The following is a 25,436-nucleotide window of genomic DNA, read 5'->3' as shown; positions in this document are numbered from 1 at the left end:
GAAAAAAATGTTGGTTTATTAGAAATTAATTAATGTACCAAATCGACTAAATTTAAATTAATTTAGGGGTTGTCTTCCAACTTTCATTTGAAATAAATAAATTAATAGAATGATATTACTACCTCTAAACATATACAAAAAAACTCATTTTTAATAACGTGCAATTTATTATTACAATAATAATTTGTGTAATAAACAATAATAATATTAATAATAATAATAATAATATTTATTTGTAACACTATTGTTTACTACATATAAACCACGTTGTAATTTAATAACTATTATATAGAATAATAATACTAAAAACGAAGTAAATAACACATAAAATACACATGTAGAACTACATTAACATAATTTAACGCGAGAGATAAAATACACTCCAATACAATTAAATATTACAATTTACAAAAAAGAAAAAATATATATAAATATTATTTTTTTTATTTGTGTTGGAAGACGAGGACGTCGATATGCATTACGTTGACAAAATTGTACATAAACATATGAAAATAGTAATACATGATAATATATTCATACACATTTTTGTAAAATATGTTAATTCCTTAAAATATTTAATATTATTTCGGGGGTATACGTCGCTTTGCAACGTGATAAATAAATTTTATTATAAAGATCTCCATTTTCAAATTATTATTTACTAAAATATTTTACAAAAAACTTATTTCATCGTGTTAATTACAAACATGATATGTATGTAATCATGACATTTAATACAATTAGATTAATGTAATATTAGTATGATAAATAAACCGTCGGAAATTTAGTATGTATTTTGAAAAGCTCAATCAATAAAAATAATTTTTTTAATTCAATGAATTTAATCAAGATAAATAATTTATAATAAAGTAACATAATAATCTAAGTTAAATAAAATTGTAAAAATAATTTTTCAACAATGGATCGAAGGTCAAAAAAAAAATTTTTTAATTATTTTTCAACTATGAATAATATTTATAAAGCCTGCTTAGGGAAAAACTTCAATTTCAAGTACTAATACACCACTTCTAATATAAATTTTATAAGTGTATTTTATGGATAGCTAAATTCAAAAAGCTGTAAGCGTTTTTTACAAACTAATATGGTAACGGTCGCCATGCATTAGATCAGATCCAACCTAACTTAATACAAAAACTCTAATAATAATAATAAATTAATGTTTTATATAACACTAAATTATAAGGAAAATTAAGTTCCATAGATAATATAGTTTGTAGTTACATATTGTGTATGTATGATTTTTATAACGTGGAACACATACCCTGTGCGCTATTGACAGTATAATTTAGATATGTGCAAACAAATTATTTTTTTGTTAACAAAACTATTACTAGGAACAAAAAAAACTACACTTATTAAAATTACAATTTCTATAATAACTATAAATTAATTGGGCGTATAACAAATTATAAAAAATAATAAAACAATAACTCTATGAATTATAACAATAACAGTATTAGGTAATGATGTGTATTATTAAAATTATGTTATTTCTTAGGACTAAGTTGTTACTTATGTAAATTTCTTAAAATTATTAAATATAATACACTAATGATGGTCCTTATATCAAACGCAAATCTTGTATATTTCGTTTTGAAGTTAAAAAAACATTGTGTTATTTCTATAAATTTGAATTCATTATAGTAAAACCGACTCTTAAGTTTACCCCAGCAAATTGTTTGACCAGTAGAATCATATATATGAACACCACTTTTGCGAATACTCAGTGAGTTCAACACTAAAAAATAATCTTCTTAAAATACTTAATACTATTATATTTTTAAAAGTTAAAATGTCGAGCACAACGCTAATTATTACATGAAATTTGGATTTACAATGATAAGTATGTAAATAATATTTAATACAAACGATATTGGGTTAGTCTAACAAGTTTTCACGCTAATATATTTAAGAGTACATTAATAGCATATCAAAACTATTCAACCATATGAATTAATAGATTCTCAAAAGAAAAATTATTTTTAATATCAAAATGACAGATAAAGTTTAATTTTATATAAAAATAATACTACTGAAAATGTTGACATCAATAGATGAATTCAGTATTTCTTAATTGAAATAAAATTTATTATACATTTTCTTTTCAACTAGTATCTCAAATTAAAAATGCTTAACATATCGAAGTGTAAATTGATTATTATGCTATAGATTATCAACTAGAAGATTATACTTTAAAAAAATTGCTAAAATAAAATAACAATCGCTAAGTTACCCAAATCGAATGTCAGCGATTATGTTATCATGAAATTTTTCATACGTCCAGTATTCCTTAAATGATGTATATGCTTAAAAATTATATCTAAACAAAAGTATATATAAAGTATATACAGAGTGTTCAGTAAGTAAGGAAATAGGTCAATTGTTACAAACAATAAGAACAATAGAAACCCATTTCTTTACTTACTGAACACCCCCCCATATATATTATAAAGTTAATTATCCATTAATATTTACACCAGCCTATATGATATATTAATTGTATATCATAAAAAAAAAAATATATATATATATATTTATATAATAGTATTATAAATTATCCTAAGGCGTAAAGCTGTATGATAAAGTAGTTAAAAAACAGTAAATATAGTATAAAATAACACACATGAGTACAGACACCTTTATCACAACTGAAAAAAACGGTTTAGGTGTTACTGTAATAAAAGGGAAAAATATTGCTTTTATATGACTTCTCATCGCTAAAAAAAATATAAAACAAGCAAAAAATACCTTTTATAAATTAATAGTCCATCATTACTATTTAAATACAATCGATATTACTAGAAAATACATCACAATATTATTTGTGGCAAAAGTAATTAAAAGTAACTATATATCGGTAGTTATTTTTTACTTTTTATAAATATTAGTTTTGGCTGTAGATTGTTAGATCCATTGTCGATTATATAATTATTAGGGTAATAATTGGACTTAAATTAGAGAAATACTATAAATTAAAGGTATACATAACAGATTATATGACCCCAACTAAATTAGATTTAAATTTACATTAATAAAGAAAAACTATGTAAGAATTAAGTAACTAGTAAGAATGGTTTTTTTATGATTAAAAAACTGACTTCAAAACAAAAAACACATGACAAACATTAGAAAAAAAAGTAAGTAAAATACTAAAAGTAATTTAAGGTAACGTTATGTGTGAATAGAATATTTCGTGTCATAGATTTAAAGTACATTAATAACATTAAAAAAACTAATACTTGTAGATATATCAACTTAAATAATATTAATATAGAAATATTACACCTAAGTAGGTCAGTAAATATCCAAAAATTATACATTCAGTTTTCCTGTTTGCAGTAGTCCATATCATGAAATTCATTCCATAGTGTCGTATTGGACTTTCTTGATTCTAAAATGTCTAAACACAGCGTATCCGCCGACCGTGAGCAAGGCAACGGCAGCCAAAGTAATGCCGAATATAAAGGGTACTGTCTCATTTCGCATTGATCCGGCTCCAATTGATGAACATGGGTAAGCTATAAAAAACCCATATATTAAAACAAGTATTTTACTGTTAAAATGTTTTAAATAACAAAAACACTGAGACATAGGAACTATTTTTACATGGGAGTGGGAATCTAATGACTAAAAATATGTTGTCTTGATTGTTATAAAGCTAAATTCTGTTAAAAGATTTTTTTGGTAATTTTAGGTAATCATATAAAAAAATCCGGTAGTAAGGTTATAAAGTTAGTTAGAGTTAAACATGAATTTTATAACTTTTGATAATGCATATTGTTTTTTTTTTAAATTATCAATACTTGTAAATAATATACTGAAATACAGCTCTGTATTTTAGTATATTATTTATTGTTCATTATATTAGTAAATTATTATTAAGAATCACTCCATTAATTCTTTTAGTGAATACAAACTCGATTTCTTTTAAAATAATATTTATGTTAAGAAAATTATTTTTGATATTTTGAGAGGAAGTAAACATTGTACTCATTTAGTACAAGGTTTACACATTTATTGTAAATGAGAAGAAAATTCAATACATATAGTATATAAAATTTTTAACTCATTTAAAAATATCAAAGAAAATTAAACTTTATAAAAACGAATAGGTGCGTAGTAAATGTTATACATTTATAACATAAATTACTTTGTATTAATACGATTAAGTACAATTTAAATAATATAATTCTTTACAAAAAAAATTACGTATTTGTACTATAAAATTTATAGTATAACATAAAACTTGTTCAGTAAAAAATTTGTCATAAAATCCTAATGATAATTCAATTATATTCAAAAAATTATTATTGGTATTTTTTAGTTTTATATATTTCTCTATTTATTATTTATTAAATACTTTTATAAATCATCCTTTACTCTTTATAAGGGTATTAACTTTATTTTTTTAAATAGTAATAAACTTAGTTAACTAGCTTTTGTAATAAAGTTGACATATATTTCATTTATAAGTAACAAATTAAAAAGTAATTGATAACTGCAAAATCGAGAAATATATAAAATTAAAATATACCAAAAATAATTATCTTAACATAATTATTATTTTAATCGATGTAAATCAAGCGTTAAAAGAAATTCTCTGCATATAAAGAGTGTTCAGTAAGTAAGTAAACCCCCTTTTCTTACTTATTGAACACCTTATATATGGTATTCTTTGTGCTCCTTTTTTTAACTTTTAAACAATATTAACAAAAACAGTTATGAGCAAAAAAAAAGTCATCTAAATTCTACTGTAGATACACCTTAACCGTTAAAAATTTTTATTGTCCCCTTTCCATTATAAATTTTTAAATACATCCCTGGGTTAAACAAGTGACGGATGAACAAGAATATAAAATAGAACCCAATTCTTTACATGTATTTACAAAAGTCTGAAAACCATTAAGTTCAGAATTGCAACCGCTAGAAAATATAAATAATATAATTTCATAATTAAACTAAGCCAAACAGGAGACTTATAACTCTAATGGACAACAAACTTTTTTCAATTAACGGAAAAAAACATAATTTTTGATTTTTTAGCATTTTCATAACATTATTAAAATAGACATAAATGAAAAAAAAGTTAAATAAAATTATGCGCGTCTTTAATGAAAAGTTTTTAACGGACATTAAATGCATAATATAATAATTAATTATTTATGTTTCAGTTAATTAGAAAAAATATTTATTCAGGGGTAACATTATTTATTATTATCGTAATTTGTTGATTTTTGATTGAAGAATTAGCTATTATACTTGCACAATGAAATTATCTCTATTTTCTTGCTCCTAATTTTTTAACTGTGCAGCATAATTCACATATCGTGGATCGCTTTATTAATTAAAAAATTAATCATTTATTGGTTAATTTAGTTCATAATTTAATTTATAAAATATTTCTTAATTATATAAGATAATGAAATTGATTAACATATAAACAAATTGATAATTTAAAATCAGAAGGTTCTATTTTGGTATCATAATAATATTAATACTACTTAGGTAAATGTAAACTTTTCATCTAAAACTTTATCAAAAGTTGTTCCGAGACGCTATGTGAAAATTTACCGAAGATAGGAAACTGCAATATGACATTTATATGTATATTAATAGATGACATTTTCATACAAATTTCCAGTTTGTTAATACATACATTATCTATAATTAATTGTAAACGTTTGCACTAGTAAAACTTTCAAGACATTAAAGGAAATTGATTATTTCTTTAATGACATTAGAATCAACGTACACTCTATTCTCGTTAATAAATGAGAGTTTTAGGAATCAACCGAAAGGATGACGTTTTCTTTGAAAATAATAATACAGATAAGCTAATTAAAAATAACATTGTATTGCAGCATGTTTATTAAATACAGTTTAAACAAATTATATCTAACGAAAATTTTTTGCATTTTTATTTGATTATTTTAATAAAAATTGATGTGTTTTTGCTAAGTCTCCATTACAAGCAATTTTGAGATAAAATAGAGATAATAAATTATTAAACAAAAACTTCCCTAAATTAATATAAAAATGAATAGAGTAAATTCTCTACACTTGTGTCCTGTTGCGAAGAAATTGAATTAAAAGTACCTTACACCATTGTTCATACTTAAGATAAAAATAGAAAGCATTTTTCGTTGTTTGGTTAATTATCACGTGTGTTTTAGGTGTTTAATTAACGTAGTTTCGTAACAGTCATAATAATAATAGGAGGCGCATAGATTTTTCAACAACATAAAAGCAACATCATTTTTCAAGAAAAATGACGTTTTTAATTAATGTATAGTATAAAAATAGGCAACAATAAAAAAGTTAAAGAAAAAAGCACCCAGTGTTTTCCTCTAAATTTATATTGTATAAACTTTAAGATTATATTTCTTAATAAAAGCCTAATTTACTACAAATTCCTTTGAATAAAAATTAAAGAAAATTTTTTTATACCAATTGACATGGTTAACTTTATGAAAAAAACATTTCAATTATCAATATTATCTATGTATATATTAGAAAGTAATGGTAACAATAAAAATATAATTATTTTTTTTATATTATTTATATTGTATTTATTACCATATTATAACTTTTGTTTAACTAATAAGTTTGATTTTTTCACTGTGTCAAATTGGCAACCCGAATGTCGGGCAGTTCGCTTTAATAAATAAAGATGTTTCCCTCCCTAGTAAATTTATCAGAAATGCTCAATATTTTTTAACATTTTTATCGTAATAGATAAATACTAAAATAGAACTTAATTAGAAATATAGTAATCATTTCCTAGTAACTTTTAGTGTTTAAAAAGATTCTACAATTGAATTATGAACTGAATTAATTTTAAATGATTTACTTTAACTAAAAAACTAATCAAAAAAAAGTTATTAAAAAGATCTAAATATCCACTGTTAATTCAAGAGAAACTAACATTAACTTTTTTAGAAATGATTTAATTTATATAGCAACATGTTACCAAAAAAATTGAAATATTATAATCTAGTAGTAGCACATACAAATAGAGTAAAAAAATTATTAAATTACAAAGTAAAATTATTTAATTTTGTAATTGAAACTTATCATTTCAAACTTGATTCATCAATAAATACTTTGAATACATTAGAAATGAATGATTTTAATTGTCTGTATAAAGAATATGGGTAACTGTATAATTGATAAATTAGAATTTTTTTCAATTTTTGAGGGTAATATCTTCAACTAGATACGAATTGTAATCATTTGACGTATCGTTGAAAAAAATAGGTCAAGCTAGAGCAGAGAAAATAAATGATAGTCACAAAGAAATATCTTCTTAGCTTAGCATCGAAGCTAAAACATAAAATATAGTAAAATAATTTTTATATGAATAAGAAATTTCTTCTCGCGAAGGACGACTATAGTAATAGGAATCTTGAACTTTATTGAACCTAAATGAGATAAAAATCAAAGGAGTTGAACATTTATTCTAACTTAAAAAGAAAAAAATGTAAAAAATTCCTTGCCATACACGGGTTGGAACCTTATACCCCAAACGCGTAAGACACAAGTGTTACCGACTCGGCAACCGTACGTCGCATCGTCGACTGAAAAAAATGGCAATTTAAGCTAGTTCAAATTTCAAAGTTATTTTGCTTGACTTATTTAAGATATATAAGTTTTAGTATTTCCGGAAAATTTGCAAAAATTAATTGAAAATGTCCTAGTTTCAATACGCATGTTTAAAGTTTTGACACCCCTTGTATAAAGTGTGTCAGATGAAAGGGGTATATAATAATTATTTATAAAAAATAATAATATTGTTCCATACATTTTTCCATAAATTATAGCAATATAAATTTAAAAATATAAAATCGAGAATTTTTTCACGTTTTTCTTTAACTTTGATGTCTGTTTTCATCATTAAGACAAGTCCAGAGGAAATTTTTTTTTTTCAAATTAAACTATATTACATAAGCTTTAATTTAGGTATATATAAATGCGTCAGTCTTTCCGGAACATTTTCAAAAGTTAATTTTATGTGAAAAAGTTTCCATTTTGAAACACTTGGAAAGGGTCAGATTTTAAAAAATATATATATATATAATGTTAGATACGTACCTTACGTATCTATATAAAAAAATTATATTTATATGATCATTTTTAAAAAAGTTATGACAGTTTTAAGAAAAAAAATTGAATAAATTTCGAAAATTAGCGATTTATAAATTTGTAATTTTTCGGGAATTTCCCCTATTTACAGGAAACGATGGAATTTTTTTCAATTTTTGAGGGTAATGTCTTCGAATAGATACGATTAGTGATCTTTTGACGTATTGGTCATCAAAATCGTACCAGCGAGAGCTGAGATTGAGTGTTTATAGACACAAAAAAAAAAATAATAAAAAAAAATAAATATAAAACACATCATAGTAAAATTAATACCTTCTTAATTTCGCATCGAAGCTTAAAATAGTAAAAATTTAGAAAATAAGTGTCATAAATTTAGCCCTATTAAAAATTTTTTTTATAAAAATCATAATAATATTCTAAATTATTGTATCACACATTAAATAAAAGGATAACTTCTTTATTTTATAGAAGTCGACCTTCTGTATAATAACCTTGATAAATATATTTTTGTAACATAAAAATCATGAGGATTTTGAGGGATTTAACTTTTTAAATTATTTAAAATTAAAGTTTTAAAATTTCCAGGAATTTCAGAAAAGTGGAAAATTTCATTTAAGAGTTTTAAATTTATTATTATTTTTATTTAATCATCTCTAAATTTCATTTTAAATAATTGTCAATAACTTTCAAACAGATCATTAGAAATTTTCACCTGGATATAAAAAATTTTAATTTATAAGACTATTAATAGTCTTTTTCTTTAAAAAACCATAATTATTTTTTTACTAAACAATAAAAAACATAATAAATCAATGAGCAAAGAAATAGAAATTATTTTTGTTTGGGAGTTAAAGTGTATAGCTTCAAACTGTATAATTTTTAAAGTGATGTTAAAATTTTCCTGTTTTTTGTTAAAATAATTACAGTAGTTTTTTTTATAAATAAAATTTCATTAAGATAAAATTTAAACATAAAATGGAGCTACTATATTATTGTACTAACGCCTTCATTTTTAGCACAAAGAACATCTTGCAAAATAATTAAGATAAAGAAAGACATTTCAACAAAGAAATTTTTGAAAACACAAAAGTAAAAGTAGGATTGAAACCCCCACTGATATTTTTTCTATTAAGACAGACGCCCACGTAAATCAAAATAAAAAATCACGATAAAAATATGTAAGAATATAATAGTGAATTAGACGTCAAATTCTATAGACACAATGATCGAAGCGATTTTAATTTAATGTTATGATATGTTATAGTGTTTCCACTACAACATACAATTTTGGTGTTGTACACCAAATGAATTCACAAAATTATAAAAAATTATGCATTATATTATGATGAATGACAGCATCTTTTATAATTTATAACTGTATAAATAACTTTTAAATATTTTGTTATATTTCTTAAAACTATAAAGTTATGTATCTTTAAATAAAATTATGACTAAAGAAATATTAAACATTTTTTTTATAAAAAAAAATAATATTAAATAAAATTAACAATATTTTTTTGTGAAATTACTCTTTCATTAAGGCAACATTTTAATAATTTATGTAAGTATTTAAAATATATTGAAATTTTACAGTAATAATCTTACTTGATATATTTTATTGATATTAATCCCGAACATTTTTACTCTCAAATTTGTATTATTTTTTCAATAAGTTTAGTCTTAAATAAATATTTAATTGGTGATATGCATATTTCAAATGATAGTTTAATTAATGAACTATTGTAGTTTTGTTAATTTACTTTATTTGTTTGTTACCTTATAAAACTATTTTTCGTTATCAAAGCTATATTAAGTTTCTTAATTCTTATTGCTCTTTCAAAAACAATATTTTTAGCTTCGATGGGAAGCTGAATTGGTATTAATTTTACCATGATGTGTTTATTTATTTTTTGTGTCTGTCACTACTTTTTCTCAGCTCTCACTGGACCGATTTTTCTCTACGAAATGTCAAAAGATCACAAATCGTATCTAGTTAAAGACATTACCCTCAAAAATTCAAAAATTTGCCCTCGTTCCCCGTAAATAGTGAAAATCCCCCAACGAATTACGATTTTTAAAATCAGTAAACTTCGACATTTTTTTTCTAAAAATTGCCATAACTTATTGAAAAATGAATAAATCAAAATAATTCTTTTTTAAATCAAAACCTTAAATATTTTCCTTTTATTTGATATAAATTTTTTGAAAATATGACCTTTTACCTGTCCACAGCGGGGGAATCAAAATTGCAACTTCTGCACAAAAATTTTACTTTTTCAAGTTAAGTTTTGAAAATCTTCCGGAAATATTGACACTTCTATTTAGTCTTAAATTAAAGCTTATGTAATATACTATACTATGAAAAAAAAATTGCGAGATACAGTGAACATATTCAATTTATCATATATTTAAAAATATGCTATTTTTGTGTTAAAATTTGTTTACATTGATTTTTACTAATTGACATAGAACATAAAGTTAAACTTATTTCAATTTTTTTTCTTTTAAGTCGAAAAAATTAATTTTAGCATTTGAATCAGCTTAAATTGCCAATTTTATTAAAAAATGAATACGACAAACGTTTGCCGATTCAGTAAAAATTATTGCCTGTAGCAATGATATTTTTGCAATTTTTCCTTATTTCTTTTTGAATTAGAATTTTGCTTTTAAAAAATTTACCAATTTCTTAAAATTAAACAATATCTACAGATTTGAATCGAAGCGTTTCTTATGATAGTAATTTTTAATTACTGTCAGATATCATCAATACTAGTCCCAACTATTCCAAACTCACACTGTGCTACCGGTTTTTTAGTACAATATAAACCCATGTTTTCATTTTTTTATTAATGAATTAATTTAAATTAATTAATTAAGTTTTATTAATTAAAATTTTTTTATTTAATACAAATCACACAGCAATTTTTTAATTTTTAAAAATTTTCTATATTTTAATAATGATCAGTCTTCAAAGAGTCACAAACATATAATATTATAGATTTAAGTAGTAAATTATTAATGATATGTTTAAGTTCTATGTTTATAAATGCCAACATAGATTAGATTGGAAACACGTCATGCTTCGTTGCGTATGCATAGTGTTAGACTTTGTTGTGTTTGGTTAAGTAGGTTATCCTGTCTTTTACAGAATAAGATTTAACATTAAAAAGAGTATATTAAGTAACTATATTTTACTTAAAATACCGATCAATTTAAAAAAATATAATACATACCTGGACCGAATTCGTCATTTTTGAATATGAATGGCTGTACGGTGAACGCTCTCAGCAAAACGTAACCTTTTATTGTAGGAACGTCTTGATCACTTAACACTACACTTATTTCTTTTTGACACGAATAAGATTGGCCGACTGGTGTCATAAACAATAAATTGCTGTAACTGCTAGTCGTTGATAGGCGTACAATCTTATCTGTGAAAAAATAAAAATGAATATTATACTAATATTCTGAACTGCTCTTTTTATCATCATTTCAACTATTTCATAAAGAACTGACAGTATATTTTAACGAATTTTTGTTGGTTGGCATTAATGACATATTTACAAGATGAATTATTTCGGGTTAAATCTCCCAGAAATTCGCACTTACTATGAAATTTAATTTATTTTACAAATTTTGTATAGTTCGAACACACCATTTAGTCAATACATTTTTTTATTGATTTGAAAACTTAATAGTGTGTTTTTTCTGATGTTATAATTTTGGGATTATGGAGATCAATGTCGCCTATAATGAGAAATATATCTGTGTTACTACATAATCCTACGGCAAAGTTACACAAATTTGGGACCTTTCAAAGTATATCAAATAAAATGTATAAACACATTTAATTCACAGCCTTGGTGATCAGTAAATAATATTTACTAATCCTGATGTTAGCCAACATATTCACTAAATATATATTGACTAACATCAGGGAAGCACCAAGTCTTGTTTTTATAATATTTTGGATGAAAAGCAATGTAAAAAAAAGATTATATGGATAAATTAATTATGCAGATGAAACTCATGAAAAACCCTAATGTCTATATAAAAATTTAATTAACAGCCAGAAAAGTAATTAAAAAAAACAATTTTAAAAATTTTAGGTTAAAATTTATCAAATTTTTATTTTTGTCAAGGCAAGAAAAAATGTCACTATTTTGATCCAAAATGGTTTTAAGCGAATTTCCTGGTTAACTTTTGTACACCTACGTCTGAAAGAAGAAAAAACAAGGAAACTTTGTAACAGCAAATAAAAAACACGAAATTCAAGAATTACTTTTATTGATTTTTTACGTAAGTAAAAATCTATTTTTTTTTAAAATATTATATCTATAACGTAGTAAAAAAAAATGCAACTTATAATTATTTAACATTTTTTTAATTTGAGCAAACACATAAAATTGTGGCGTGTCCATTAGTTTTTGTATGGAATAAAGAAAAATGATAATGAAACAATTGAATATGTCATTTCAACGTGAAATTTAAAGATGTATTAGTGTGTTGCTGGTAACATTGGTTTCAACTATGAACAAATGATTATGAGAATGAAAACTAAAAAGATAAGTGATCACGTTTAATTTCAACAAGAAGTAACATATTTCAAAGTAAATATTTATCCGCGTATACAATAATACCAACACGTTGAGAGTTTATATAAAGAAGTACAAAAGCGATAGTGACTTATCGGACTTGGCATGAAATCGCACAAAACACATTTCACCATTAAATAAATTTATGATGTGGAATTGTCCAAGTCAGACATAAAGTCTCAGGTGCCTAGAGGCACTTACCGAATCATTGCTTCTCTTCAGTGACATGTTTTAATTTACTACAGGAGGGGTCTGTATAACTTCACCCATCTACTTTTTCTAATTATAATATTTTATGTCAATGACATGAAATTCGGACCTCGTGACACTCACGTAATATACCACTATTCCTTGTTGGTATTATATTAAATAAAAAAATATTCATGTATCTATTTAGAAAGGTAAATTACTATCTCACTTATTTAGATGGCCCTTAAAAATTTGGGTGTAAAGCAGCTGCCATGTCTGCCTGGGCCGAAATTCGGTCCTGCGTAATGTAAAAAATGGATGGTACCTTAAACTAGTTACTACATTTTAGCTTCAAAGCCAGATACCTACTGTGCCGTATCCCGACTTTTCTAGAGTTTTTCTTAAGTTATAAACAGAAATACTGTCTATAAATTCTACTATAGGCGATGCAATATAATTACAAGTTAATTTTATTAAACAATTCAAAAGAATAATAAAATATTGTTACATAAGTGAAACATAATAAGTTAAGAGGATTGCAATTTGGACCGGAGAATAGTATATCAAGGTGATTTTAGTAATGTTATTAACTAAAAAAAAAACTAGATATTATTGAATTTGCTGATTTTTATTAAAAAAAACTAAAAAGAATATATTAGTGTTTAACAAAAAAGTGGAAAGTATGAGAATTAATAATATTTTTACTACATCTAAAATACTGCGTATAATTTGTTTTTTTTTTTTTTTTTTTTTTTGTAGTTATGTTAGTACAAATGAAAAACAAATTGAGCAACATTGATAATATTTTTCATTGTCCGAGGAAAAGAATAAATTATATTCTTTAAATTTTAATAGCTTTGTTTAGTAGCTAATTGAATATAAAAAAAATTCAAAGCGGAAAATATAGTAATAGGAATAACTTGTTCAAAAGAATGAAACGATTTTTATCTCAAAAATATATTCTTAATTAAATAACTATTAACTTCAAACAACAAAATGATAAAACAAATTTACTAACACAACATGAATTTTGTTAAAAACGTCTCTCAGCGCGTTTACGTGCACAGTTTGCCTATACAAAACGCCGTCATACGAAATAAAATTGAAAATTTATTAATTAACCTGTTCATAAATAAAATTGCACTTGAAAAAAAAATCAAATTTTCAAATGATGCATTAAAACTTTTTGAATTTATTTAAAACCAAAAAATTATAATACAATGGTTAAAATAAGCAAATTGAACATTTAAATAGTTTGGCAGATGTATAATTGATGACCGAACAAAAAAAAAAAAACCAGCCAGACCTTAAAGATAAACTTTTTTACAATCAGGAAAAATGAGGATAAAATATTTAATCTTGAATCCTCTGAATAATAATTATATTTGAACGCCTTCGAAATGTATTTAAATATTTCTCATATTAAAAGGGTAAGACATTAATTCGCAGAAGTATTTATACACTTTTGGTAGATAACGTAAATTACAACTCTAAAAATGTTTTTGTAATGAACTTATTTTATTAAATTGAGTCGAAATCATTATTAATTTTCTTTGCAAAGAGAAAATCAAGACTGAGAAAACAACACCCGCGCTACATTGTAAGCAAGTTTATTCTTTGCGACATTATTGAATTCAGAAACTTTTACTAGGAGGGATCTAATCATTAGTAAAACCAAAAAAAAAAGATTTTTTATAATATTTTCATAGAATTACCACAAAAATAAAAAGGATTTTAAATCAGTATTAGCTTAAACAATACGAAAATTTGAAAATTGTCATTTCAACCCAAGATGATCAGGGGGCTTCAGTGCCCTCTGAAATATAACTGGATTCAACGCTTATTGTAAGACGAAAAATCTGACATTACGAGCTAATATTAATAGTTTATTTACAAGGTAAAACCCGGAAAGAAAAATCATTGAAAAAATATTGACAATATAGTAGTATGTACTGTTCTTACCTCGTGTTGTGATGTGTTGAAAATGTTTGTCGGCTGTGTTGATCTCCAATTCTATCGCCTTTACGAACCATCTTTCGCCCCCAAGCGTCTGAAAATAATGAACATAAGGCATCTATTTATTGCTGTATATTATAGTTTATAGTGAGAAATAAAAATTTCAAAATAGTTCATTTTTTTCATAATTTGTATTGTTACATTTATTTGTAAGATATAAATATTATAACTAAATAACGCGTCTTTTTTTTTTTTTTCGTTCGTTTGTGATGGTCGTCCCGATGAAGTATTTTCACTATCTCATGTGATAAAAAGAAGATGAGAGAGGTTATGTAATGCACGATAGCTGCGTCGACTACAAAACATGTTTTTTCTTTCAGTTTCTTTTTAATTTTAACGAAAAATTATTAACAATATGATGTGTTAATACTCTATCGAAGAACCACATTAAGAATTTAATATAAAACAATATGTTCAATATTCAAATAAAATAACTCCAAACCAGATAATTAGGTCAATCATTGAGAAAATAAAATAAAAAAGTCAGGAATTAAATACATATCTCCAATACTACTACAGAATCTACTGATTGTTTATACGTTTTTTTTTTTTTTTTTTGAATGTTTATATTTTTTTTGTATTATAGAAAACTCTAAAAAAACAATAATTTAGTATTCTTTTAGTAATTTGTTAAATAACTATTTTTGTTATGATAAATAAAAATAATAAAATACCATTTCATGTTGTTTTTTTCTGGAAAACATGTGAAATTGTTACATCAAACATCATATATATTAAGAAATCCAATTATTAAATAAATCGTTTAAATCGCCCAAAGCAATTTTCATTGAGATACACTACATGCAAGTTTAATTATTCCGAAAACGCCTTTTGGATTTCTGCGAAACAACACGGTGATTAACTTATTTACATTAACACATTTCGAAGTCACTCAGAAGGTTCAAGCTTATTCCTACCCTAATTTAGCTAATTAAAAAAATAAACAATAGAATAAATAAAATAAAATTCATTTTGTATACCCTAAATTAAGCAATTTATTTTTCGTTATATAAAAACATTAAAATGTTATTTTTTTAGATAGTGACGGAAAAATAAATTTAAAAATCTAAAAACATTAAATTAAGCTTCCCTGAGGTTAAAAACCTAAATGCATTAAAAATATACAAAGTGTCTCCGGTTTGGCAACGTCAATATCATATTTTAATGTTTTCTTGAGTCACTCATCACTAAAATGCAATTGCTTAGTGGTAAAACGATATTATGTTTCTTTTATTTTTATAGATTGTTATATGAGTGAAACATGGCTATTTGAAATGCCAACAAAGTTACCAATGTTTAACTACACTTGGTAAAATAGTGCGTATCCAAAAAATTGAAATAATAAATTTTAATTTAACTATTTACAAAAATACGAATATGTAAATTTTTAAGCAATATCAGTTATTTAATGTATTTAATTATTCATATAACTCATGTACACGTGAAATACATCTTATTGTGTACATAAGTTATTGACATTAAAGACTTAAATGAAAGAAATTTTCTAAGACAAAAAGTTTTTACATTTTAATATTTCATATGTGTATGTTCTTAATGTAATTTTCAAGCCACTTATTCTTCAAGCTCGTAAAATGCAAGTCAAAATTAATGTTTAATTGAGAATAACCATTATTTGATAAAAACTTACTTTTGTAAAGTACCATGTAAAAATAAAGTTTTTCCACTTGAGTATTAGTGTAGCTTCATCCTCGTTACTACAGTCTCCGCTAACTTCAGCATCATCAGGAACATACAAATCAGTTTGCTGTAAAAAAAAATATATATTTTACTGAGCACCAGACGCGCATTTGAATTTTAAGAACTCACATCTTCGGATCCTAATTTTGTTTTGAATTTTACTTCTATGACAGCATCTACTCTCAATAATATACATGTACTTCCTTCTTCTTCATTTAGTCGAAAAAGTGACGTAACAATATTGCTAGGCTGAGTCGCTGCAAAATATGTAGTTAAATAAATAAAAATGTTGATTAAAATGATTTTTTAGTATTCAACAAGTGACAGTTATATTGAAGGGGGGTGATACACATGAAGCCCCCTCATGTAAAGTCCCCAATTTGTAATCAGTCAATTATGATGTTTTAAATGTATTTGTTTATTAACCAATATGAATTGATAATATTTGTGATCGTTTATTCTAAACTCATCTGCTAAACAACCAATTACTCTTCTATGAGAATATTAAGTACATGAAATTCATTTAATACGCTTACCGCTATTTTATTCTACATCCTTTTGACAATATAAACATATGTCTGTCGATTCATTTGAATTTTCTAACAATATTCTTTTATGCATGTAATCTCCATAAGAACCGGGATTAAAATTATGATCGAAATTCATCTCATTCATAATAATGATCGCATACTAAATTAAATACACTTTGCAGTTATAAATTTGTTTTTGATACGTGTTTAACATTACGTTTAATTAACAATAACTTAGAAATATTATCGTCATTAAACAAATGTTTTTTTATTGAGCAAAGTATTTTTTTTAATTTTTGTCAAGTACGTTAATGAATTTTAGTAGTATACATTGAATCTATTATATAATACTCATTAATCTCAAAATTCACTGCTGCAATATACAATGCCTCATTGTAATTCATGACATAACTAGTGCACTTTATTTTTCAAAATTATACCTATCTTTTAATGTTTTACTTAAATTTCTACTTTCTAAAATTTTTGAAAAATCATTACTTTTGTGGGTGGTCATTGTCAAATCTTTTAGGTTTTCCATTTCATTTTCATAAATTATAAAAAAAAAATGATTAATGTCTCTAATTTACAGCGCTGAAAGTTCTAAGGGAATATATTATATTATAAAAAAAAATTTATAGCATTTTAAAATGCTAGAAAACTTATTGAAAATGCTGTTTTTAACGATATTACAGTTAGACATATTTTTCTAAATTTCTAAAATTGCGGTGGTTTTTTCAATTTTTGGTGACGTTAGGATCAACTAAATTAAAATCTGATTATTTGAAATAATGAACATTAAAATCGATCCAATGATGAGACAGGCATATTCATGGACAGACTTAAAAAAATATTTATTATGACAAAACCAATACATTCTTAGCATTGGAGATAAAAATATATCCCTTTTAAATGTGTAATAGTTTAAAACATCAAGAAAAGTTGTACGAGCACACTCAGTTTGATTCTTATGGCAACTAACAAGTATATTTATAGCCATAATTGGAATTTTTCTATATTATCCTATGATTTTTCGCCCCTCCTTAAAAGTCATTTACAACCGCCACTATATTGAACATATTATGTACAATACATTAACGGTTAAAATGATAATTTTGTGCACATTGCTCATTAAGATATGAGAAAGAAAAGAAAAAGATATGGATACAAAACTGACCAAAGGAAAAAACTCTTGTACTTAGATTGATTGTCAAGCAATAAAGTTTTGTCTTATATTGCAAACAAGTGCAATGTACTATTCAAAGAAATTGAAAGTGTATAATCAGGGCCGGGCCGATCAATAGTGGCGCTTCTGGCAAAATGAAAATTTTGCGCCCCCCCACCATAAAATAATTAATACAATGTAATCATATTTTATTAATTTTCAAATAATATCTTATTCCTTTAAATACTAAGAGCATATCTTTTGTCTCTTACATTTACATTTTACATAATTATTAAAATTTAACTTTTCTGGCTTTTTTGGAAGCAAATTCTTCAATTACTAAAGTGTAGTCCATTTTAGATGCAATTTCGTGTTCGATTGAAAGTATTGCTAAATTTGTTAGACGTTCTTGAACCATGGTGGAACGAAGATAATTTTTTATGATCTTTAATTTACTAAAACTTCTCTCGCAAGTAGCTGTAGTAACAGGCATTGTTAAAAAAATTCTTAATGCCACTTCTAAATTTGGGTATACATCTTGTAGAGAATTTTGATGTATGCATTTTAAAAATTCAAAAGATGTTGCAGTTTTAAATGATGCTATTAATTTTGAAGCTTGAAATTTGAAACTTTGAACGTCAGTGTATAATTCACTACCATTCAAATCAACACTGTATAACAACGCTAGATCATCCGACCATTTTCTAATATCATCTATTTCCATACTCGATAAATTTTGACCGGACAAAAATGCAAATTTTGAAGATACATTATACATTTTTTCAAATCTCCATTTTAGACTCGTAATAATAGAATCTAGAGATTGATAGCATTGTAGTTTTACATTAGTTTCAATACTTTCCCTCGTTATACTAGTTTTTATATTATTTGACTCGTATGTTTTGCGTTTTATTTTTCTTGTAGTTGGAAAATCAGTGGCTATATTAAATAAAAGTGCAATTTTTTTAACTTCATTCAATGTATTTTCAAAACCATTTTCTCTTATATTTTGAATGCATTCAATTAAACCTTCTAAACTTTTGGTTGCCACATCAATAGTTTGATTTTGATTCTGTAATATTAAATTTACTTTATCAATTTGTTCTAGAATAGAATCCCAAAAATGAAGGAGGAATAAAAACTTGAAATTTATTTGTTTTAGAATTTGTTGAGCAGATGTTATTGTATTTTTATTAAAATCTACCGTGTTAGTCACCATATGGTTCAGTATATCAAAAACGGGTTTAAAATTTAATTTTAGAGCACTAACTGCTTGTTTTTTTGTACTCCAACGTGTGTCACAATGAGATTTTAAAGTGATTTTCATAGTTTTCATTAAGAGTTCCCATCTACTTGTCGAACCCGAAAAAAATGAGTATATATTCTGAATTAAGCCAAAAAATGTTATCATCATGGGTGAAACTTCTGCAGCATGGACACCTACTAGGTTTAGGCTATGTGCAGTACAAGGTAAAAATGTAGCTAATTCATTTATACGTAAAATATGTGATTGTACACCATTATTAATCCCTGCCATATTCGCGCCATTGTCGTAACACTGTCCTCTACAGTCCAGTATATTAATTCCATTATTTTTTATAGTATTTAATATTTCATTAGAAAGCCCTAATCCTGATTTTTCGTTGGTACTTAGAAAATCAATAAATGATTCTTTGATCATGATTTCTCCATTAGAAATGTGGACATACCTGATAATTTGTGACATTTGTTCCTGATGAGATTTATCAGGAGTACAATCAAAAAGAATTGAGAAGTATTTTGATTTTTGTATTTGTTCAAATATAGTTTGTCTTACTTTCTGACCCATTATACAGATTATTTCATTTTGAATTTTATGAGAAAAATAACTGATAGTCGGTTTATTACTTTCTGTAATATGTTTTACATGAGCTAATAATATAGGATTGTAATGACTTATTACTTCCATTAGGCTTAAAAAAATATTTGTATATTATATACAGTATATATATATATAGCTATATCGAGTATCGACTATTAAATTTGATGGAAAGATAAGACTATTTTTAGACACGACGAGCCGGCGAGTGATTATCCGGTATTATTGTCGCCCGCAAATTGTATTTTTAAATTTGTTTATTACCCGGCGACTATGAGTTAAAGCGAAATAATTTATATCACTTTTTCCTCACAATTATAAATTATACTTACGGGCTACGTGTATAATTAATATGGACATTATTATACATTATACTTGTTTAATACTAGGTAGTTCACACTTTATAGTATCATTTCGGTAACGTCGTATTTCCATCCAATAATAGTTTTTAAATTATTATAATATTTTGGTTTTGATTTTTAAAATCTAATTTAATGACTTCATCAAATTTTGCGCCCCAATTCTCACTAGATATTTTGCGCCCCTGGCAGGCGCCCACTTTGCCAGGCCCTCGGCCCGGCCCTGTGTATAATATGACAATTTATAATAATGCAACTGCATATTGTCAAAATTATTGATAGAACGGAAAAAATGATGAACTAGAGGCTTCAGTTTTTACATCTATACTTATAAAACACTTGGAAAAAAATTTCTTGAATTAAAAAGAACGCATAATTATATACTCTAATGGCTGGGGATATCAAAATTGAAATATCACTCAAATGCATTATTACATTTATAAATTAAACATCAAGTATCTTATAATATTGTGCATAAGAATCTCATTAAGGAGTACACCCAAATAGTGTGATAACTTGCAAAGTCTTTTAGAAAGAAAACTTAAAAGACAACACATACACTTGCTATCAGATTACATTAGAATAACCAAAACAGGAAGAAATACTCCTTCACAACCAGGAGCTAAATTGTTGAATTATAAAGTTTCTTAAATTTTAAAACAAACCAACCCATATTCATCTATTAGGCATTGTCGCATAAAAGGGGATCTCGAAGTTAAGGACACAAGATCCTTTCTTTATTACCCAACCACAAAGAAAATTACACACAAATTATTATTTGATGAACCTTAAAACACACAAAATGAAATAAAATATGAAAACCTCTATAAAAAACCATTAATTAGAACTTTATAAAAATAGCAGGACCTACAAAAACTCAAACAATTTCTTCCAGCTGACACTTGTTCATTTTATGACAGTTTAGAACATGCTTCATCATTAAAACCTAAGAATGGTAAAATTGAATATTTTTATAGTGATCAATACTAGTCATTATAAGATCATAATTTTATTATGATACATGTTTTTAAAAAAGTAATGAATATTATACTATTTTATTTTAATAGGTGCAATATAATATTAGGAATTATATTATTAACTAATTAAATTATATTTATATTATTTATATAACTTTTTACTGATCACTAATAATAAATTATTTGTTGTTTTATATAAAACCTAAACTAATTACTGAATTGTTTTAGAGCAATTTGTATTGTTATAGTGATTTTTTTATCACTTCATTATATGTTAATTGTTATTTTGTAAGATTATTATTTTATATGAAACCAAAAGACTGGTTATTAAATTGTTTTAAAATAATATAAAACCAAAAATAAACAATTTAATGATTTTGTATCGTGCTGTTATTATTTATATTGTATACCTATTAATTGAAATTATTAAAGAACTTATTGTTCATATTAATGAACAATATTAATATTAATGTTAGATTTAAAGAAGTATTGAACTTAAATAACCGTATTTAATACTTATTCAATAATAAACTGGTAATTTATTATAAATATAAATAATTAATACAAGTCTATATTGTGTTAAATATGTGTTAATGACTTTACCCAATAGGATTTAATCATTGTCAGTTACGTGTTGTTTCACCGTTAAATTAATGTAATAACTACACGTATCTGAAAAAAGTTGTGAATAACTCGTATCTACATTAAATAATATAATGATAATAATAAATTAGTGTTTTTAATGTATACATGTGTAAGTATAACATAAAAACTTAATTCAGTAATTGCTAAACTATTTAGACTAAATTAAACAGTTTTTTGGCCTTCCTGTAAAATAGTACTTTTGGAGATATGTGTTGTTGCTATTATGATAGCGATATATAATTGCATAACATTTTTTATTTTGGTAATGAGGTAAATCTATACACAACATGAAGTTTATTTTTTACAATTCATTATCAAAGTGCGTTAAACCGCACTCGGCGTTCATTACCCTCAGTAAAAACACCATAAATGACATAAAAACACAACTTTTGTGAATATTGTGGTTAAATGGGTAGGGGCGTTAATGATGATCACATTTTACTATTCTGTATGAGGATTTTTCAGATTATATTGTCATTATCGCATTCGCCATTAGATCAATTTAATTGCTTCCACTTCATTGTCTGTCAATATATCAGAAAATAAAATTAAAATTCATCCATTCAAAAATGTTTAACTTAATATCAATGTACATACTAAGTTAACAAGTCCCTTAAGACTGCCGAACGGTTTACTACTAACACTGTTCTCTACATGAAATATGCATAATACTATGATGTCAAAATATTGTTTCATTAAAGTTATACCCCTAAGCGTTATTTTGAAATATACATTGACGCAGTACAACTCATTATTTAGTTTTCCTGTTATAACTAGGATTTTTTGTTTCACGTATGTTTTCTAACGAACTAAGTAAAATTAACAATGAAAAATAATGAACATCGGATATCTAAGTATTTCTGTATATTATATTTTATGATGAGAAATACAAAAAGTTCATTTAATTGTTTTTTTTTTTGAAAACATCTGAATTTGTTTCATCATAACTAGATATTTACAAATCTAATAATTAAAAAAAGCGTTAACCTTTCGAATCGCTCAAAGCAATTTTCATTGAGGTTCACTAATTTCAAATTTAATAATTCCGAAAATGCCTTGATTTTGAACGATTTTGATTTGCCATGACATTTGAAAATGGATTTCCATGAAACAACACGGTAATTAACTTATTTACATTAACACGTTTCGAAGTTACTCGGAAGGTTCAAGCTTATTTCTACCATAAATTTAGGTAATTAAAAAAATTAACATATTAGAATAAACATAAAATTTATTTTGTCAAAAACTTTTAGCTTAAATTTCTAGTATATTCTATCTATCAAGTCTCAAAAGACTGTTCAACATTTTATTAAAGCTTATTCCTATTGTTGGATACACATCTGTCGAATGTGCTGTCGAGAATTTGTGTTGTGATTATTTAGGCTATCGTTGTGCTACACTGATTTGTTGTCGGTTTTCTTTCTATGTCTTATTATGTCCTATTTATGTCCTATTGTCGCCGCCATCTTAATACATATTTCAGTTATAAGCTCTATGGCGCTTGCGAACCAGTAGTTTTGTATTCGTTTTATTGTTAAAGAAAAATATCACCTTTGCAATTGTCGCACCCTTGTGCACTCAGTATATCGCCGTTTTATATTTTCTGAGATACATCACAGTACCGTTCACAGCATATTGTACACGTTGGTCAGCTACTTGCTTTCGACTTCAATTGATCCTTTCAATATTCCACATTATCATCAGCCGTTTCAATTAGCCCATAAGTATAATGCTTGTTCATCTTTTTTTAAGACTCACTCACATTTATAATTTATTATTTGTGTATATCAGCGCCATTGTAGCATTAGTATTAATTGTCCCCCTATCCACTTTGGTGTATATAAGATTTTATGATTCATATATAATACATTTAATTGTTATATGTTTTGAAAATTCATTCTACATTCATTCATACAGTCCACCCACCTTATTCCTTTTTCTTTGACATAGTCTGACTTAAGACAAAATAAAACAACAAACGTTAACAAACCCGCGTGAGTACCACCGGGCGCTGCGTTCATCACCTATTCTAAATTTAGAAATTTTTTTTCGGTTGTAAAAGCATTCAGATGTTTTTTTTTTTTTAGGATATTGAGAGCAAAATTAATAAATTAAAAAATCTAAAAACATTAAATTAAGCTTCCCTGAGGTTAAAAAACTTAATGAATTAAAAATATACAAAGTGTCTCCAGTTTGGCAACATAAATATAAAATTCAATACGAAATACCAATGAATTTTCCAATGTTTAATTAAACTTTGTAGAACCTAAGTAAAATTATCAATGATTACAGAATAGTCTTTAAAGTGTAAAAAAAATGTACAGGATTTAAAATAATTATAGATTAATTATAAGTATTTTGTATATAAAATGTCCAAAAACATTGAAAAGTCTTCTTATAGTGTTATAACACTATTTTTAAAAAAAGAATAAATGTTTTTATAAGAACAAGACTGACTAATTAAGTCGCTGACATCCATAGGTAAAAAATTATTATATTTATAATAATTGATATTAAAAAATATTAATTTATTGAGTAATAAATAGTAATAATATTTTTTTTGCTTACTCGTCGTCATGTCAACTTTATACAACGCGGCACTTTTTCTGACTGACCTTTGGGGTTCATCTTTGTCAGCGTTGGAGACAGGATCCAGTAAACTCTCTTCTTGTACTCGATTCTATAAATAAGACAATAAACAGAACCATTAAAATTGTTGTAAAAAATAATACTACCTACAATCGTATATTATAAGCTGGGTTACAATACTAGTATTTTATGATTACTAATAAAGCTAGTGGTGTACCTAAGCATTTTTAAGACCTGATATATTGTTTATTTGAGAATTAAAAAGAAACCAGTGGGTTTAAGTGTGTGGGACGCAAAGTAATTTAATTCCTCTACATCTAAAAGTGCTTAAAAAGTGTTCTCTTAAAGATAATTTTGTTCCCTGGTCTTGTAAATTGTTTAGAAAAATTTTCTAATATAATGTGTTAAATAAAAATTAAGAGAATTTTTAATATTTGGATTTGTATTAAAATATATATTTTTTTTAAAACAAATATTATGTATTATATAAGTTTAAATTTTATTTTTACAAAAATTGTTATTTTATATTTATATTTTATAAAAACATTTTTTTTTTTGCTCGAATACCACAGAATAATGAAATCACTTGGTGTATACCAATAATAAAAATTTGTTTTTCTTTTTCGTTACTTATTAACGTGTCTTTTTAAATTATGAAATCATAATTTAAAAAATTATGAGAATATGCTTTTAG

The 25,436-nt window shown here is 25.0% G+C and overlaps 2 protein-coding genes across 2 annotated transcripts in view; both read right to left on the bottom strand.

The window, feature by feature from the left end:
- The window catches only part of LOC126899606 (erbin-like), a 129,853-nt gene that overhangs the window by 19,610 nt on the left and 84,807 nt on the right, over window positions 1-25,436 (bottom strand). The window lies entirely within an intron of this gene.
- The window catches only part of LOC126899614 (lysosome-associated membrane glycoprotein 1), a 37,540-nt gene continuing 14,957 nt past the window's right edge, over window positions 2,854-25,436 (bottom strand). Inside the window, exons 3-8 of the mRNA XM_050674665.1 lie at window positions 24,722-24,833; window positions 16,752-16,879; window positions 16,573-16,689; window positions 14,871-14,958; window positions 11,358-11,555; window positions 2,854-3,539 (exon numbers count right to left, since the gene is read on the bottom strand). Of these exons, the coding sequence (XP_050530622.1) occupies window positions 3,379-3,539; window positions 11,358-11,555; window positions 14,871-14,958; window positions 16,573-16,689; window positions 16,752-16,879; window positions 24,722-24,833 (804 nt within the window). The 3' untranslated portion in view covers window positions 2,854-3,378. The remainder of the gene's footprint in view (window positions 3,540-11,357; window positions 11,556-14,870; window positions 14,959-16,572; window positions 16,690-16,751; window positions 16,880-24,721; window positions 24,834-25,436) is intronic.

The sequence above is a fragment of the Daktulosphaira vitifoliae genome, unplaced genomic scaffold, assembly GCF_025091365.1.
Source record: "Daktulosphaira vitifoliae isolate Bord-2020 unplaced genomic scaffold, ASM2509136v1 Scaffold_2, whole genome shotgun sequence".
NCBI lineage: Eukaryota > Metazoa > Arthropoda > Insecta > Hemiptera > Phylloxeridae > Daktulosphaira > Daktulosphaira vitifoliae.
The sequence above is the reverse complement of the archived record's forward strand: the minus strand, read 5'-3'. Positions and strand labels throughout refer to the sequence as shown.